This window comes from Rhinatrema bivittatum, chromosome 15, assembly GCF_901001135.1.
Source record: "Rhinatrema bivittatum chromosome 15, aRhiBiv1.1, whole genome shotgun sequence".
NCBI lineage: Eukaryota > Metazoa > Chordata > Amphibia > Gymnophiona > Rhinatrematidae > Rhinatrema > Rhinatrema bivittatum.
In genome coordinates this window covers 53,765,668-53,781,466 of record NC_042629.1, presented here as the reverse complement: position 1 = coordinate 53,781,466, position 15,799 = coordinate 53,765,668, and the positions used below count along the sequence as shown (strand labels likewise).

The following is a 15,799-nucleotide window of genomic DNA, read 5'->3' as shown; positions in this document are numbered from 1 at the left end:
TCAAACATTGGGCCTTACTGGGGCTGGAGTAGAAATATTTAATATTGTTTTGTGTGTTTTATTTAATTTTTTGAATTTTGAAATTGTACATGTTATTTTTGGAATACATTTTGAATCGTTGCACAGAAAGACAGGATAAGAAAAATAATAGAAAACGTGACCAACTACATCACTCTCATCTCAGGACGTGGGAACCAATCACATCAACCTTACCCCAAGCAAACGTGCATCAGGCATGAGAAACAATCACATTACTCTCACTCTGGGGTAACCAGGAATCTTGGAGCAAGGACAGATTGTATCACCCTCACCCCAGGCACCCAGGGATCAGAAGCTTGAACACATACAGTGGGAATTATTTGAAATTCTAGAAGCAATACTGAGCCCCCATCTTGCCATCTCCCATAAATGTAACCCAACATCCAACACCAGCTCTGTCTCCTTGTTCCGCTTCCCAAAAGGTCAATTTCTGCAATTAGCCCTACACCCAGCACAGAGCTCAGCCCTGCGGCTACCCACCTGGTTGCCGCCAGGAAGAGAGCAGCAAACTGATTATTAACATTATCTCCGCCAGCAATCCCTGGACACTCCGGTAAAATAATCCTGCTGCTCTCACCTACACTCAAGAGTACTCTCACCCTGTGTCAGCAGCAGAGAGAGGGAGCAGGATCAGGGAGCTTCCCCCTGCCTGTGGAGAGGGAGTAAGCTGGACCAGGGCACTTCACTCCTGTGGGCAGTGAGAGTCAAACTTCCCCTTGTCAACAGCAAGGGAAGAAGGGAGCTGGGCCAGGGAGCTTTCCTCCTTCATGCGGCAAAGGGGGGCCAGGGAGCCTCCACCAGGGTCAGCGACCTACTTGAAGTTGATGTTAGCACAGACAAGCGTATCATTGAGCAGGAAGACCCTGCGTTCCTTAGACTTGATGAGCTGCCCACGGTCTCCATACACAGTCTCTGTCAAAGTCTCACACAGCAGCAACTGGTACTGGCCTGAGCTCAGCATCTGGAGAGAAAATTGGAAAACAGCAATGAGAGAAACAGAAAAGAAAAACTGCATATAATCTATGGGGAAAGAGGAGAAACAGCTACAGCAGCAAACTTCAGGCCAGAAACGTAATGTGGAGTAAACTGGCCTGGCTGAAAGTTGCACTCCTTAGTCTGGCTAATAGTATGTGCAAACTTGCATATCATGTATACTTTTACATGGGTTAAAAAGAGGTGTTCCTGGGTATAATATGCCACAGACCATGGAGTGCCACATTGAGGTCAGTGTCCTGTACCTCTCGGTCCGGGGCCCAGTACTGTGTCCCATGACCTGCTGGGGTCTCTCAGCATGGTTCTAGGTGTCCTGTTCTTCTGCTGTATCCTGTTGTTCTGAGCAAGGGCCTGTAGCTACGCACCAGCTTTAGAGGGCCAGTGCCCAGGATTTCTAGTGGCGCATACTAATGCCATTAGCTCACTTCTCTAGGCTGATCCCTGAGCTACAGGTTCTGATTCTTCATTTCTCTGTGTCTGGCTGTTCCTGATTTCCAATTGAGACCCAGCCTGGTTCTAGACCTTGCTTCTGTCTGCTGCCTGCTCTGATTCTTGCTGGTCTTCTGCTTCTGAATGGACTCTGCTTGCCTCGACCTTGCCTGACTGACCATATCTTTGCCTCACGATTCTGTACCACGCAATGGTCCTGACTGTCAACAACTCTAGGGTCCACTCTTCCAAGCCTGTAACAGTTTGCTCAGGCCACAGACCTGACTGACATTCCCTTGCTGGAGATTCTGTGGGACCTCTCACAGATAGTTGGTTCCAACAATAAAAAAAAAATCAAGATCACATTATTGGGGTCCTGCAAGAACTTTAGTAACTTGCTGCCTAATGTGAAGGTGGCAGATCTCACGCACCACATAGATAGGGCTTTAGATAGTGCTGGGGAGGAGCTGACTGTCTTGCACACGTGGGTACCAATGACTTACAAAAGTGCAGAAGGAAGGTTCTGGAAGCCAAATTTAGAATTTTAAGTAGAAAGTTGAAATCCAGAACCTCCAGAGTAGCATTTTCAGAAATGCTCCCCGTTCCACATGCAGGACCTCAGAGGCAAGCAGAGGTCTAGAGTCTCAATGCATGGATGAGACGATGATGCAGGGAAGAGGATTTTAGGTTTTTTAGGAACTGGGCTTCATTTTGGGGAAAGGCGGGGCCTTTTCCGAAAGGATGGGCTCCACCTTAACCAGAGTAGAACCAGGCTGCTGGCACTAACCTTTAAAAAGGAGATGATGGGGGAAAGCAGACAGTCACTCAGAGCACATGGTTCAGAATAATTTATTTTTGAAGGATACTAACAAACAAGTAAAATTAGGACATCCTAGTAGAGAGGTTGAAATAAATGCTAAAGTGGACAAGGTGCCTAAGTAAAGAGCAGACAGAGCAGAAAGCTTACAAATTACCCCTGTCAACTGATAAGCAGATTGTTAGTACAAACAAAAAACATACTTTGAAATATCTGTATACAAATTCTAGAAGTCTAAAAAATAAAATGGGAGAGATAAGAGTGTATATAACTGAATGAAGAGGTGGGTATAACTGGCATCTCAGAGATCTGATGGAAGGAGGATAACCATTGGAATATATCACAATTCAAATTATATAAAAATGATAAGATGGAACAAATTGGTGGAAGGGTAGCACTATATATTAAAGAGGGCATTGAGTCACACAGGATAAAAGTGCAGGAAACAAAATGTGATGCTGAATCTTTATGGATAGAAATTCCAGATAAAAAAAGGGAATAAAATAGTAGTGGGGGTATATTACCATCCATCTGGCCAGAATGAACAATGAAACGCTAAAAGAAATTAGGGAGGCTAACAAAATCAGCAGCACAGTACAAATTGATTTCAATAACTCCAATATTGACTGGGTGAATATCATATCAAGACATGCTAGGGAGGTAAAGTTCCTAGATGAAATAAATGACTGCTTCATGGAGCAGCTGGTACAAGAACCAACAAGAGGGGAAACTATTTTAGACCTAGTCCTTAGTGGGAACACAGTATTTGGTGCAAGAGGTAAGTGTTAGTAGTAGAATGGGTACACCATTAATCAAAATTGACATCGGTCAATTAGTGTTCATTTCTTGTACAGGCCCCGCCCATGCCACACCTACTCCCACTCATAAATCCACCCATGCTCTTCCCATTCCCACTCCCACAGAAGCAAACAGATGTAGACTGGCTCAAGCCCTGCACCAACCCTCACCCCTCCTGCCCAAACTACACCCCAGCCTGTCCCACACCATGTCTATAACTCTGCCCATGCCCCTTCCATCCCATAATAGTGAATGAAGTAGCTCTGCCCCAAGTCACACCTCCCTCCCAACCCAAAACACACACTCCTGCTCCCCAAACCACACCCCCTATGTCATCACTGAAAATGATTCCTGACCTCCTTCTGATGACATCACCAGAAGTCCAAGCCAACCCAACCCCACCTCCAAAAATATGCCCCCTACAACAACATCAGAAATGGCCCTATTGCTTTTGATGACAATAGAATTAATGGACCTTGTCTACTTTTTGATGACCTCACCAAAAGTCCAAACAACTGCTACTGGGGTGGTGACATAGCTGGAAACAGGACTTTCTGACTTGAGATTTAAAAGTTATTAGATGTGATGGAGCAGGAAGCTCTCTCTCATTCTGTTCACAGTGATAGGGAGAATTTCCCTTTTCCCTCCTCACCTCATATGGCTACAGTGTAAATATGCATGCTCACGACCCTGCCTGGCTGGCATTCAGAAAGGCTGATACAATATTATGGGCTGAGCCTTGCGGACTGGTTAACGAATGCTTGGACACACGGTTTGGTCGTCCATCCATAATCCCCGATGCAATAAGGGGATCAGCACGTCCACAACACGCATAGCTAATAGCGTTCATCATATGTAAATTCCATGAAGATGAGGTTATTATCTATTACCCCACAATGCAAAAAATCCCTGTGTTCTCAAAGGCGCACTTTTTATCCCATCAAATTTTACGCCTGACTGTAAAGTCTTCCATTCGTCAAGGGCTCAACTTAAAACAAAACAAAAAAAAACCTGCACCATGCAAAGAAAGACTTCATGGTGGAGCTAGGTTCCTCTACTGGCAGAGGAGGGCCTTGATTCGGTTCCCCCAGACTTGCCTCGCACTGTAGGCACAGTGCAGTAGCCACTTCGTGTTGCGCAGCTCTCAGGTGGCAGGCTGGACAGAGGGCTTGTCCCTTGGCTTTCTTGGCCGGCGGTGCCATGATTTGTGCACGTGGAGTCATTCAAAACTCGTCTGTGCGCGTATATGCGCGCGCCGGGAGGCTTAGTTGTGCGTTCCGGGTGCGCCAACACTGTGCATGCGGGATTCAAAAGATGTGCATGCAGGTTGGTAGATATGCGCACTGCTGTGTGTATGGGCCTATTTGTGCGCCCGGCACCGTTGAGCATGCCGCTATGCGCCTGGCACCTTTGTGCGCATTGCTGTGAGCATGGCACAGATATGTGCGCACAGTGTAGTTTGTGCGCCGGGCTCGCGGCTGTGCGCACAGCTCAGTTGTGCGGTCAATACGGCGATCAAGGGGGCGAAATGGCGCCAGCGACCACATAGGCAAGATGGCAGCCCCCCCGGAGGGTCTCCACGTGGGAGGACCCTCGCGCCGGATCGGGGTCTAGCCCAGATAGGGCTGCTCAACCCGATTGAACAGATGCCGGAAGGACAATCTGTGCAGCTATCCGAGCCTCGGAGACCGGAGACTTTAAGAAAAGTTTTCTACCTTATCTTGTCTCGGCGCTTCCTGGACTCATGCTGGGCGGTCTCCGGCTTCGGGGGGGAGGGAGATTACCTTCACTTCCGTGCTCGGTATTGCACCTGCTGCCTTTCAGCCACTCCCGTTCCTGGTAGCTAAGTCCACGCCAGGAGCCGGCTACCGGACCGAGGCTTACCTCTGAGGGATCTCGGAAATCACCTTAGGAATTCTCAACTGGGGGAGGGACCCTTAGGTATCACCGCAGGAGAGCAGGGCTCCTCTGTAAAGGGAAGATTATTTCTTCTGTATTTTGGAATTTTCTTTTTTGGTTTGGATTTTCTAACGTTGTGCAAGCGTGTGTATAGTCCCGAACTGCTAAGGAGACAGAGAAATACTGAAGAGCAGAGCTTCCTGCACGGGTATATGTAGTGCTGACGTCAGATTGAAATCTGACTCCGTCTCCAGCTGCTATCAGGAGCACACTATACCTATTGGTCCTGAGTCCATCTGCTACATGCTAGGAAACCTCTTATTTTCTCTTACTGCAACAGAGTCCTCCCGAAAGCCCAGAATGTCTCCTCCTCCTTTTACATGTGTTTAACTTAACTTTCCTCCAATGGGACAATTTGATCTAACATTACCGTGACTGTTTCATTCCAACAGTTTCCCAATAAATCACTGTTAATCTCGGGGAAACAACCAACAAAGCTGGTATCCTAAATAATTCCCCTCCACGCTTTCTACTTGACTTTATCTTTACCTGATCCTGCTTCACTATAAATCGAAGGTGAAGCTAATAAGAAATTGATCAGTCCAGATAAGCAGCTCTGTTGAAATATCATCTACTAATCCCTTAGCACTGGCCTCATTTAAAAGTTAACTATAGATCAATTAAATGGCCTCTGGGACTAGTCATAAAAAATTAAGTTATGAAAGGCCAAGGATGGGCATGGTTGATAGCAGGTTCCTTTCTGTGGAGTCTAATGGATCTCCTAAATTCACTTCACCGGCTCCCAATCCCTTATCGCATAAAATTTAAAGTTTGGTTTTCACAGCCTTACATCATCTGGGAGTAACTTATTTGTCAAAGCATCTCATATCTTATAAACCAGGCAAAGCCTGGCACTTCTTCAGACCTCTTCTTTGCAAGTGGTTAAGCTTGCGAAAAAGAGCTTTTCCCTATGCTGGTCCTTGGCTCTCTGACCTATAAGGCTAGCAGGGTTCCATAGAGCAGTAAGACCTGGCTTTTCCAGCTTCCTTTTCAACAGAGGGAAATGTTTACCATTATTTAGTATTTTTATATTACCTGGTTTCATGGTTTGTTATGCTTGATCATTTTGCATGTTTTTAGGGCTTAATTTTCAAGTAACTTACATGCAGAAAATCAATTAGGGGGCTGTGCATGTAAAAGTACATACGAAACCCCATTTCACACACACTTTTAACCACACTAGCAAGAGGCATTCCACGGGGCAGAGCTGGGGCAGGGAAAGCATTTAAGTGCATGCTTTCAGTTTTCAAAAGCAGGCATGTAAATATGCACGCAGAAAGTTACAACTGCTTAGGACCAATATATATTTGTGTGTATACCATGACAACATGCACATTTTCAAAGCAGACTTATGCACATGTCTGCTTTGAAAATTTGGGTGAAATATGCAGGTACCTCCTATGTGGGCTGGAACAAAATTACCCTCCCTATTCTTAATTCTAGCATGTTATATTTGTAGTGGGCTTGTTGATTCTCAACTGTAATGCCTTGTTTTTATTATTTTTGTAAATGGAAGTTATTTAGGGGATGCTGGTGGAAATCCACTTCTGTTACTGAAACAGCTTCCAGTTCTTTTTGCTATTTGATGTTTTGGGAGTTTTAATAATATATATTTATGTTTGTCTTCTGTGATTCTACATTCAGCATATGGTTATGAAAAAACTGTTTTGTCCGATAAGAGGCTGTCTGCCCATTTAACGTATTACTCCGTTAATATTGTTTAGCGGTTAATAATGTTAGCTGATGGCACTACGTGGATGCTTCCCCACATGGGGAGTTGGCAGCATACGCATCCACTTCCCTCACTTCCAAGTTATCTATCCATGGGCCGGAACTTTTTGATGTTTGGCTAGCTAAAGGGCTAGCCACACAGCAGCATGGACAGCTCTTTCCAGGTACGCCACATGAACAGGGCAGTAACTTAAGTACAATCCAAAGACAAAAAAAAAAAAAGCTTGTACAAAGGCTTTGTGGCAATGAACTGCAAGCTACTGTAATATCTTAGGCTGCAAGACGCCACACAATGCCAACTCTTAAATGAGGAGTACGTTTTTATGGACTTATAGATGTATGTTTTGTGTTTTTCTATTGTGCACAATTTTGATATGATATGATTACATAGGGGCGAATTTTAAAAGCATTGCTCACGTTAAAAGGCCCATATATGAGAGTAACTGGGCTGCGTGTGAACAATGTATATTTTAAAAGTTGCAAATTATGTGCGTACATGTGCGTGCAAAAAAGAAAAAAGGGGCGGAGTTGGGGCTTGCCAGGGGCGTTCCCGGGCAAGGCCAAAATTTACGCTCGTAAATCCAAATTTTAATTCTGTTGGCCGCAGTGCGCATCAGGCTGCTAGCCGTGCATTTTTACTTCTGCTCTTGATGAGGTGTAAGTCTGCATAAATACCTGTTTATGCTTATAACAAGTGGGTGAGGGGTCTGGGTCAATTGGTGGGAAGGGGGGAGTGCAGGCTGAAGAACCAGAGGGGTCTGGATGACCTCGATATGGACCGTGCAAAATTGGGAATGTCTTTCACGTAAGCAAGTTTTAAAATCTGCTGGTCTGCACACATTTGCGACTAAGTCCTAAAGGAAGATATGCAAATTACGTTTACTTGAATAACCACTTAAAATTAGGAGAATACATACACATGGTAGGCATACTTTAAATCATACATGTGCACGATTTAAAATTCCTGCATAAGTGTGCTCATGCGCTCGTTTTAAAGCTCTCTTATTTGTCTTTGTTCATTATCAATTTCCTCTATTTATTAATTACATTTTTAAAATGTTATATCTATGTTAAAATCACCTTTAAGTTAGCAATCTGGCATATTAATTTGTTCATTTTTCATTTAAACTATTTCATTTGGTTTTACCTTTACATATTTCATTTTTTTCGGTCACTGCTCAGACCATTGTTGTGGGAGGCACAGGGAACACAGAAACAAGCTGCACTGGATTCCTGAATGGAAGCTCTAGCAGGCATTTAGCTGGTTATTGACTTATCACATGGCGCAGTGAACCCGCAAGCGGCCGATTCCCTCACCTTGTGCAGACTGCTGCGGTCGCTGACGCTTTTTGTCAGCTGCTGAATCTCTGCCACCTGGTCGGCAACTCTTTTCTGTTCGTTCAGTTTCTCTGCCAGCGTCTCCAGCTCTGTGAGAGCCAGCTGCAGGGACAGGCGGTCCACATGGCCTTTGGGGGTGTTCTTCAGCATGTCCTGGAAAGGAGAGCAAGAAGACAGCCATTTTGATCACAAGGGCGCACCATAGCCACACTAGCTCTTAGTAACAAGATACAAGGATACATGAAATATGCTGATAGATGAAGTCCTTCTACTCTGATCATTTACCCTTTCTACTGCAGAGCCCATACTACCTCTAGCCCTGTTTTCAATTTCTAACAGCTAAAGATGCTTTATGCTAATCACGAACAGAATCTCCTGCTCTTTCCCTGTCCTCCCCAACAGAGAATGTTTTGGTTTTTATAAAAAGACAGCAGCAAAGCGGCAGCTGCACAGGGGGATGACCCATCCAACTTTGATCCAACTGCTTCCCCAGCTGCACAAACACTAGGAACAGGCACCAGGATCTCTGATTCTAACGTTTATTTATTTATTGAGGCATTTTATATGCTGTTGTTCCAAAAGAAGATCACAACAGTTTAGAAAGAAAAAAAACAACAACATTCTTATTTTAGGTCAATATTCACAATCTAGGTCTCTGCAACAACAGATACATGTTCCAGGTCAACACAACATCCTATCCAAGTTAATTAGAGGTCACCAGAAGCCAATGCTGCGGTTAACTCCTCCAATGCGCTAGGCTGTCTCCAGGGCCGGGATTCTGGTACGAGGTAATGAAATATAGCTCTAGGTTTAACCAAGTCCTCAAAGGGGAAGCCACATACTTTACCCATCATAAAGATAATTGCTATACCTGAGAAGTAAACTTAAAGCTAATATGAGAAAAGAAAACCCCCTTGTTTTCCCCTGCTGCGAGAGGGCTAGACACAGCATCTGCTGGTCAGCAGCCATCTTGAAAGTAAAAAATGTTTCCTTCTCCTTTTGTGAGTGTTCCCCACTCATGTGAGATCTTAACTACCCTTCACCATATTTGTTGGTTCTCTTCCTTGCACCAAAGCCTCAATATCCTGATAAACAATATTGATCTACATTTTCTTATTTTTCCCTCTGGGCAAATTAAATATTAGGAATTATTTGGAAAGGAACAGAAAACAAAACTGAGATTAGTGTAATGCTTTTGTATAGATCCATGGTGCAACTGAACCTTGAGTGTTGTGTGCAGTTCTGGTCACCCCTCTCAAAAAAAAACACATAGCGGATACAGAAAAGGTACAGAGTAGGATGACAAAAATGATATGGGGGATGGAAAAGCTCCCTTAAGGAGAAAGGCTAAACAGATTAGGGCTCTTTAGCTTGGAAAAGATGACAGAGAGGAAAATGATTGAGAATTATAAAATCATGAATGGGGTGGAATGGGTAAACAGGGAACAGTTATTTACCCCTTCAATCAACACTAGATCTAGGGGATACCTGATGAAACTAGCAACTGGCAGATTTAAAACAAATCATAGGAAGTATTTTTTCAATCGGAGCCCAATCAAGCAGGTAGACTTGGGAACGTCAGTGCTTCTCCCTGGGAGAGAGATGTAAGAAACTGAAAACTATGGAGGATCTGCTGGCTATTTATGATTTGGACTGGCCACTGTCTGAGACAGGATGCTGGGCTTGACAGACCTTGGTCTGACCCAGCATGACATTTATGTTCTTAACTGCATTTCTAGTACCTTCCAACCCATGTCATTTTCATCTCATCTTTCCACAGATCCAAGCCATACCTTATGAAGTCTCCCAGGGATCCATACTGTCCCCAGTACTGTTTAATCTATATTTTAGACCACTAACAGATGTAATAAGAGCTTCAGTTTCATGTTTTCAACGATGACAAACAGCTATATTGTGTGTTAAATCATGATAGGGACTTTCAATTTAAAGATTTAGAAGGTTGTTTAGAGACTATTAAGGGATGATTGAAAAGAACAAGCTCATGATGAATCCATCTAAAATAAATATTTTGTATGTTAGATAATACTCTTTCCTATCCGAACAGATCCTGCCCCCTCTCTTCCTCTCACCCCCACCACAAGTCTACTCCGACATTGGATAATAAATTCTGCCAGTGAAGGACATCTGAAAGCTAAGTGGAATTGTTTGATTATTTAAAATAGCTGGGCTAAATATAACCTTTGTCTATATTTGTATTGTGTGCCTTTGAGGTGAGGGGGGTTTCTTTTAATTTAAATAAGAAAAAAGGCATAAGACTGTATTGTGGGTGAATTAAAAATAAGAGAAAATAAGTCCCATAAGTTAGTATTATACTGTCTGTAGGGAGGGGCTTGTTGTAGTGAATCCCTTTCCAGAAGGCTAGTATTTTCCAGAAGGACTAAGCCATTTTGTCCGCAGATTTTCTTGTGAGAGGAATCTGAAAGCTAAGTAGAACTGTTTGCTTATTTAAAATATCTGGGCTAAGTATAACCTATGTCTATATTCTCTGTTCAATACTATGTTGATTGTTTAATGTAACGCTACACGTTCTCTGTTCAATACTATGTTTATTGTTTAATGTAACGCCCCCCCGGCGATAGTTGTGTTATATGGAAACCGACTTGATTTGACATATATATATCAAGAAAGTCGGTATATAAAAACCCTAAATAAATAAATAAATAAATAAATAAATATTTGTATTATTGTGTGACTTTGAGGGGGGTTCTTTAAATTTAATTAAGAAAAAGGAGCAAAAAGACTATATTGTGGCTGAATTAAAAAAAAAAAAAGCAATTTCAACTGCCAACAGCCCACTCTCTCTACCCCTCTAACCACCCGCCCCGGGCTTGCTCTTCTTATAGAGTCTTGCTAGGGCTATATAATTTACTATAATTGGTAATCAGCCACTTTGCAAATCTTAATCATATTTAAGGTGTTTCATGTCAGAACAAATTAACGAAATGTGTGCTTTTGTTTTAAGGAAAACCATTTGGAGGCTTAGAGTTTGCCCCATTTCTTTGCAGCTCTCTTCGTTGAATAAGGAGTTGACAACTCAGATTAGAATTAACTACAATTAAAGTAAAGGCTAAATAGGAATTAATGACCATCAAACAAGCCCCCCCCCCCCCCACACACACACTTTACTGAATTCAGAGAACCTGCCCCCACTCACACATAGGATTCAGAAATCCAGAAATAAGTGGATTACAGTGGGTTCTGGTAGAATAAGACCTGTGACCCAGAGACACCCACTCTCTCCAGCTGTGCAGCCCTGATGTCCATTCCCACTTCCACAGAGCATTCAGAAACCTAGGACAAAGATCTGTGACACTGACGCACCTACTCTCTCAAATGACAGCAGTTCAAAATGCCTTTTCTGTATTGAAAAATGAAGATGCTCTAGCAATGGAAGTTACAGTAGCATCTGAAAGGAAAGAAAACACCCAATGCACAGAAAAAACCCATAACACGATCAAAGGTCATCACAGAAAAGGCTTTGTGCTGGCAGACTGTCATTAGAGGCACTAATCTGAGACTTCATTTCAAGGGGAACAAAATAGTTAAATGCTTTCCAGGATCCTCAGCTGGTAGAAGTGCAAACCAGATAGTCAATACAATTAAAGGACTCAAAAATCAATGCCATCCATCTGCGGACCAATGACCTTGCTAGAAACAGCATCAGTACCACAATAGTGCAAAGAGATTTCCAGACTCCGGGGATGCAGACTGGGCACATGGCAAAAACTTGCCTTTTCAGAAGTGTTACCTGTTCATGGAAAGGGGAAGGAAAGGCTAAGCCATATAGACCACTTCAATATATGGCTGAAAAACTAGTGTAAAGAAGGCGGCTTTGGATGTACTGGGGGCTGAGGCTGTGTGTGGAACACTAAAAGGTTTTAAGGATGGCTTACATCTGTCCATGGCAGGAAAAAGGATTGTAAGTGAGACATTTAAACTAGAGGATGGGAGGAAGTTGGAATGTCACACCTGACAAATGCAAGAAGTGAGTGGAGAAATAGAGCAGAAAAGGTGTCCAGGAAGAGAACCTTGCAGAGGTATGGACTCCAGAGTGGGACACAATACTGCAGGGGAGATTTCACCAATCATAACATAACAAATTGAGAGAGAGAGAGAGAGAGAGAGAGAGAGAGAGAGAGAGAGAGAGAGAGAGAGAGAGAGAGAGAGAGAGACTGAGACTGGCCATAATAGCATGTCCCGTAGATAGGTATTTATATCCCTAGGATAGGCCCACCTAGTAACTCGAGGTGGGGATTAGATAAGAGTGTAGGGGGTTAGGGGCCACTGTCACATTCTACATGAGACGTACGAACAGAACAGTGGTCTCTTGTGAAGTTTTGCTGGCCGGAGTGAGGACACTCACTCAAAGATGAGGTTTGGGCAAGGGTCTCCCAACCTAGCTTGATGTTACCCAGATAGAGAGTCCATCAAGCTAGGATGAGAGAACACTGCACAAATCTCATCTTTGTGTGAGTGTCCTCACTCCGACGGCCAGCAAATCTTCACAAGAGTCCACTGTTCTGTTCGTACGTCTCATGTAGAATGTGACAGTGGCCCCTAACCCCCTACACTCTTATCTAATCCCCACCTCGAGTTACTAGGTGGGCCTATCCTAGGGATACAAATACCTATCTACGGGACATGCTATTATGGCCAGGCTCGCTCGCTCACTCTCTCTCTCGCTCTCTCTCTCTCTCTCCATTGGCGTTATGGCTCTGAGATACCTCTTCACAGGCAGGCTAACCCAGCCCACTCTCTGCCCAGGTTTTGAATTTGCATCCCCTCTCCGCCCAGTTTTTGCATTTGCATCACACCATACGATATGGTGCGATCGCATGCGGTAAACACGTTTTCGCATGCATTAAAGGCCTATCGCATGCGAAAACGGGGCTTTTTCGCATGCGATAAGCCCTTAACGCATGCGAAAACGCCTTACCGCATTTTGATAAATGACCCCCTAGGTTAGACAGAGGGTACATCAAGCTCAGTACCGTTTCCAACAGTGGCCAATTCAAGTTATGGGTACTTGGCAAGTACCCAAACAGTAAATAAATCCCATCCTTCTAATACTGGTAAGAAGTAGTGGGTATTCCCTAAGTCAGTTTGATTAATAATAATTTATGGACATCTGGAACTTGTCCAAATCTTAACCACATTCTCTGGAAATTAATTCCAGAGCTTAACTGTGCGTTGATTGATTGCCCTCACTATGAAAGCTCCTGTCTCCAGCTGTCGGGGCTAACCCTAGTGGGGTATTGGGCCCAGGGCAAAATCAGCCAGAGTGGGGCTCCATCTGACCTTGGCCCCTTCTCCCTGACCTCAGCAGCACTTCCTTTCCTCTTTCCCCGAACTTGAGCCAACATTCAGTCTCCTACTTTGTCACATCTCTACATAGGCGACTTATAACCACAGAACCCTAGATATGGGCCTTAAAGTAACTGACAGTGTTAAAAACTAGTTAGGGAAAGGCAATAAAGAGTAGTGGTAAACTGAGTCCCTGCCAAGGGAAAGGATGGTTAATATTGGTGAGCTGTCCAGTTCTTTTCAACATTTTCATAAGCAATATTGCAGAAGGGCTTTTGGAAAAGGTTTACCTTTTTGCAGACGACACCAAAATCTGCAACATGATAGACACCTTGGAAGGTATGGAAAATATGAGAAGGAATCTAATGAAGATTAAGGAATGGTCTACAATTTGGCAGCTAACATTTAATGCTAAATAATGCAGGGTCATACATTTGGGTTGCAACAACCCAAGGGAGCAATACAGTTTAGTGGGTGAAGTTTTTTGGTGCACAGAATAAGAGCAGAATCTGAGTGATCATATCTGATGATCTTAAGGTGGCCAAATATGTAGTTAAGGCGAAGGCAAAAGCCAGTAGAATGCTTGGGTGCACAGGGAGAAGAAGATCCAGCAGAAAAAATAAGACGAGATTGCCTCTGTAAGTCTCAGAAGACCTCATTTGGAGTACTGTGTACAATTCTGGAGGCTGTACCTTCAGAAGAATATAAATTGGATGGAATCAGACCAGACATTAACTACTACAATGTTCAAGAGTCTTCTTCATAAAATATAGGGGGGCAGACATAAGATCTAAACATGTATACCCTGGAGGAAAGAAGAGAAACAACAAAGACTTAAATACCTTCAAGGAATAAATGCACATGAATCAGGCCTCTTACAATGGAAAGACGACTCTGAAACAAGAGGGTCAGGAGATAAGGGTGAAAGGGTGAAAGGGGGTAGACTCAGGAGTAATCCAAAGTAATATTTCTTTACAGAAAGGGTGGTGGAAGCAAGAAGGTTTATGGAGATGAGGACAGTATCAAAATTAAAGGAAGCATGGGATGAGCACAGAGGATCTCAGGGAGAGAGAAAGGTAAGCAGGTGTTGTGGCAGACTGGCTGGACTGCATGGTCTTTATCTGCCATCATGATCTGTGTCTCTCCCCCAACCCTAATCACCACTGTCCTCCTCTGCTCCCAGACTCTAGCAAGCATTCTCTCCCTTTCCTCCTCTTTCCTCGCCCCCTATAAAACCCCAAGACGCACTCTCCTTATTACGCATAGGCCACTGCTTGACTGATGACGCCACCCAGGCCCTTCCTCCATGCCACACGGCTGACGCCTCCACCTGGCCCCTTGCTCTGTACTGTGCAGCTGATGCCACCCAGGCCCCTCCACCACATACCCGACACCACCCTGGCCCTTCCTCTGTGCACCACCTCTTTCTGAAGCCGGTGAAAGCCACATGAAGCTTGGGTGGTTGCCCCCTCCCCGGACAGGCATGCAGGTTTTCCAGATGTTTCCAGATTTCACTGTTTGGTTGAAAATGTATAGGTTTTAAAAAGTATCAAACTGCAAAATGAATCATCTTCAAGGAAAAAGGAATGTATTTAAAACCAGTTCCAAGACACTGCAAGGAAGTTAAATGAAAACGTCACTGTATGCCTGGGAGACCAGGCTCTTCCTAGTGGATGAACACTTTGTATTTCAGCCAACAAGATCACTTGGCATCCAAGCATGCTAAAATGGAAGATGCAGCAGGAATCTTGGTCTGCTTACCTGCAGGAGGAGGATGAACTGCGGGAATCTCTGGATGGGTTTCACCATGAGCCCATAGAGCGTGACTCTGTCCGTGCTGGCTGCCTGCTTCTTCTGTCGGGCACAAAAGACAAAGAGAGAGTGACTCATCTCCTTGTACCGGGATCCCAGAACAGTGGAGGGTGGAGCTTAGGAGATGATGTCATTTCAGGGTATCGCATCAGCCTAGGGCAAGATGTACCACACTTCCTGCTAGGAGATGCTGTCAAAGCCTAGAAACTCTCCAAAGGGAGGATAAACAAAGACAGAAAGTGAGAGGCAATGTCTATCGGGGGTTCAAGCTTTGTCCTTATAAATAAAAAGGCCCAGAAAAGGGAAGTTGCTGAGGGGTTCAAATCAAAGCATCACTACCTGTGAAAGAAAGGGAGTGGTGTCACTTCCTGGGAGGGGAGGGTTATTTCCTGTAAGAGTGAGGGGAACAACAAGTAGAATTTGTAGGGGGGGGGGGCAGCCTACAATGCAATGTTAGTTCCAGTCACTAGGCAGCAGCAAAGTATATTCCAGCTGAAAGCCTTCATTTAGCTGTTATGATGGGGGCTGAGAAAGAGGTTGAAGGATTGTGGCAGGGAG

General features: G+C 44.1%; 1 protein-coding gene across 8 annotated transcripts in view; it reads right to left on the bottom strand.

Moving 5' to 3' along the window:
- Positions 1 to 15,799, bottom strand: part of ARHGEF10L (Rho guanine nucleotide exchange factor 10 like) — a 187,199-nt gene that overhangs the window by 52,054 nt on the left and 119,346 nt on the right. For all 8 annotated transcript variants that reach the window (XM_029577849.1, XM_029577852.1, XM_029577845.1 and 5 more), the window contains 3 exons: positions 15,191 to 15,283; positions 8,084 to 8,257; positions 855 to 1,000 (listed from right to left, as the gene is read on the bottom strand). In XM_029577849.1, coding sequence (XP_029433709.1) covers positions 855 to 1,000; positions 8,084 to 8,257; positions 15,191 to 15,283 — 413 coding nt within the window. The remainder of the gene's footprint in view (positions 1 to 854; positions 1,001 to 8,083; positions 8,258 to 15,190; positions 15,284 to 15,799) is intronic.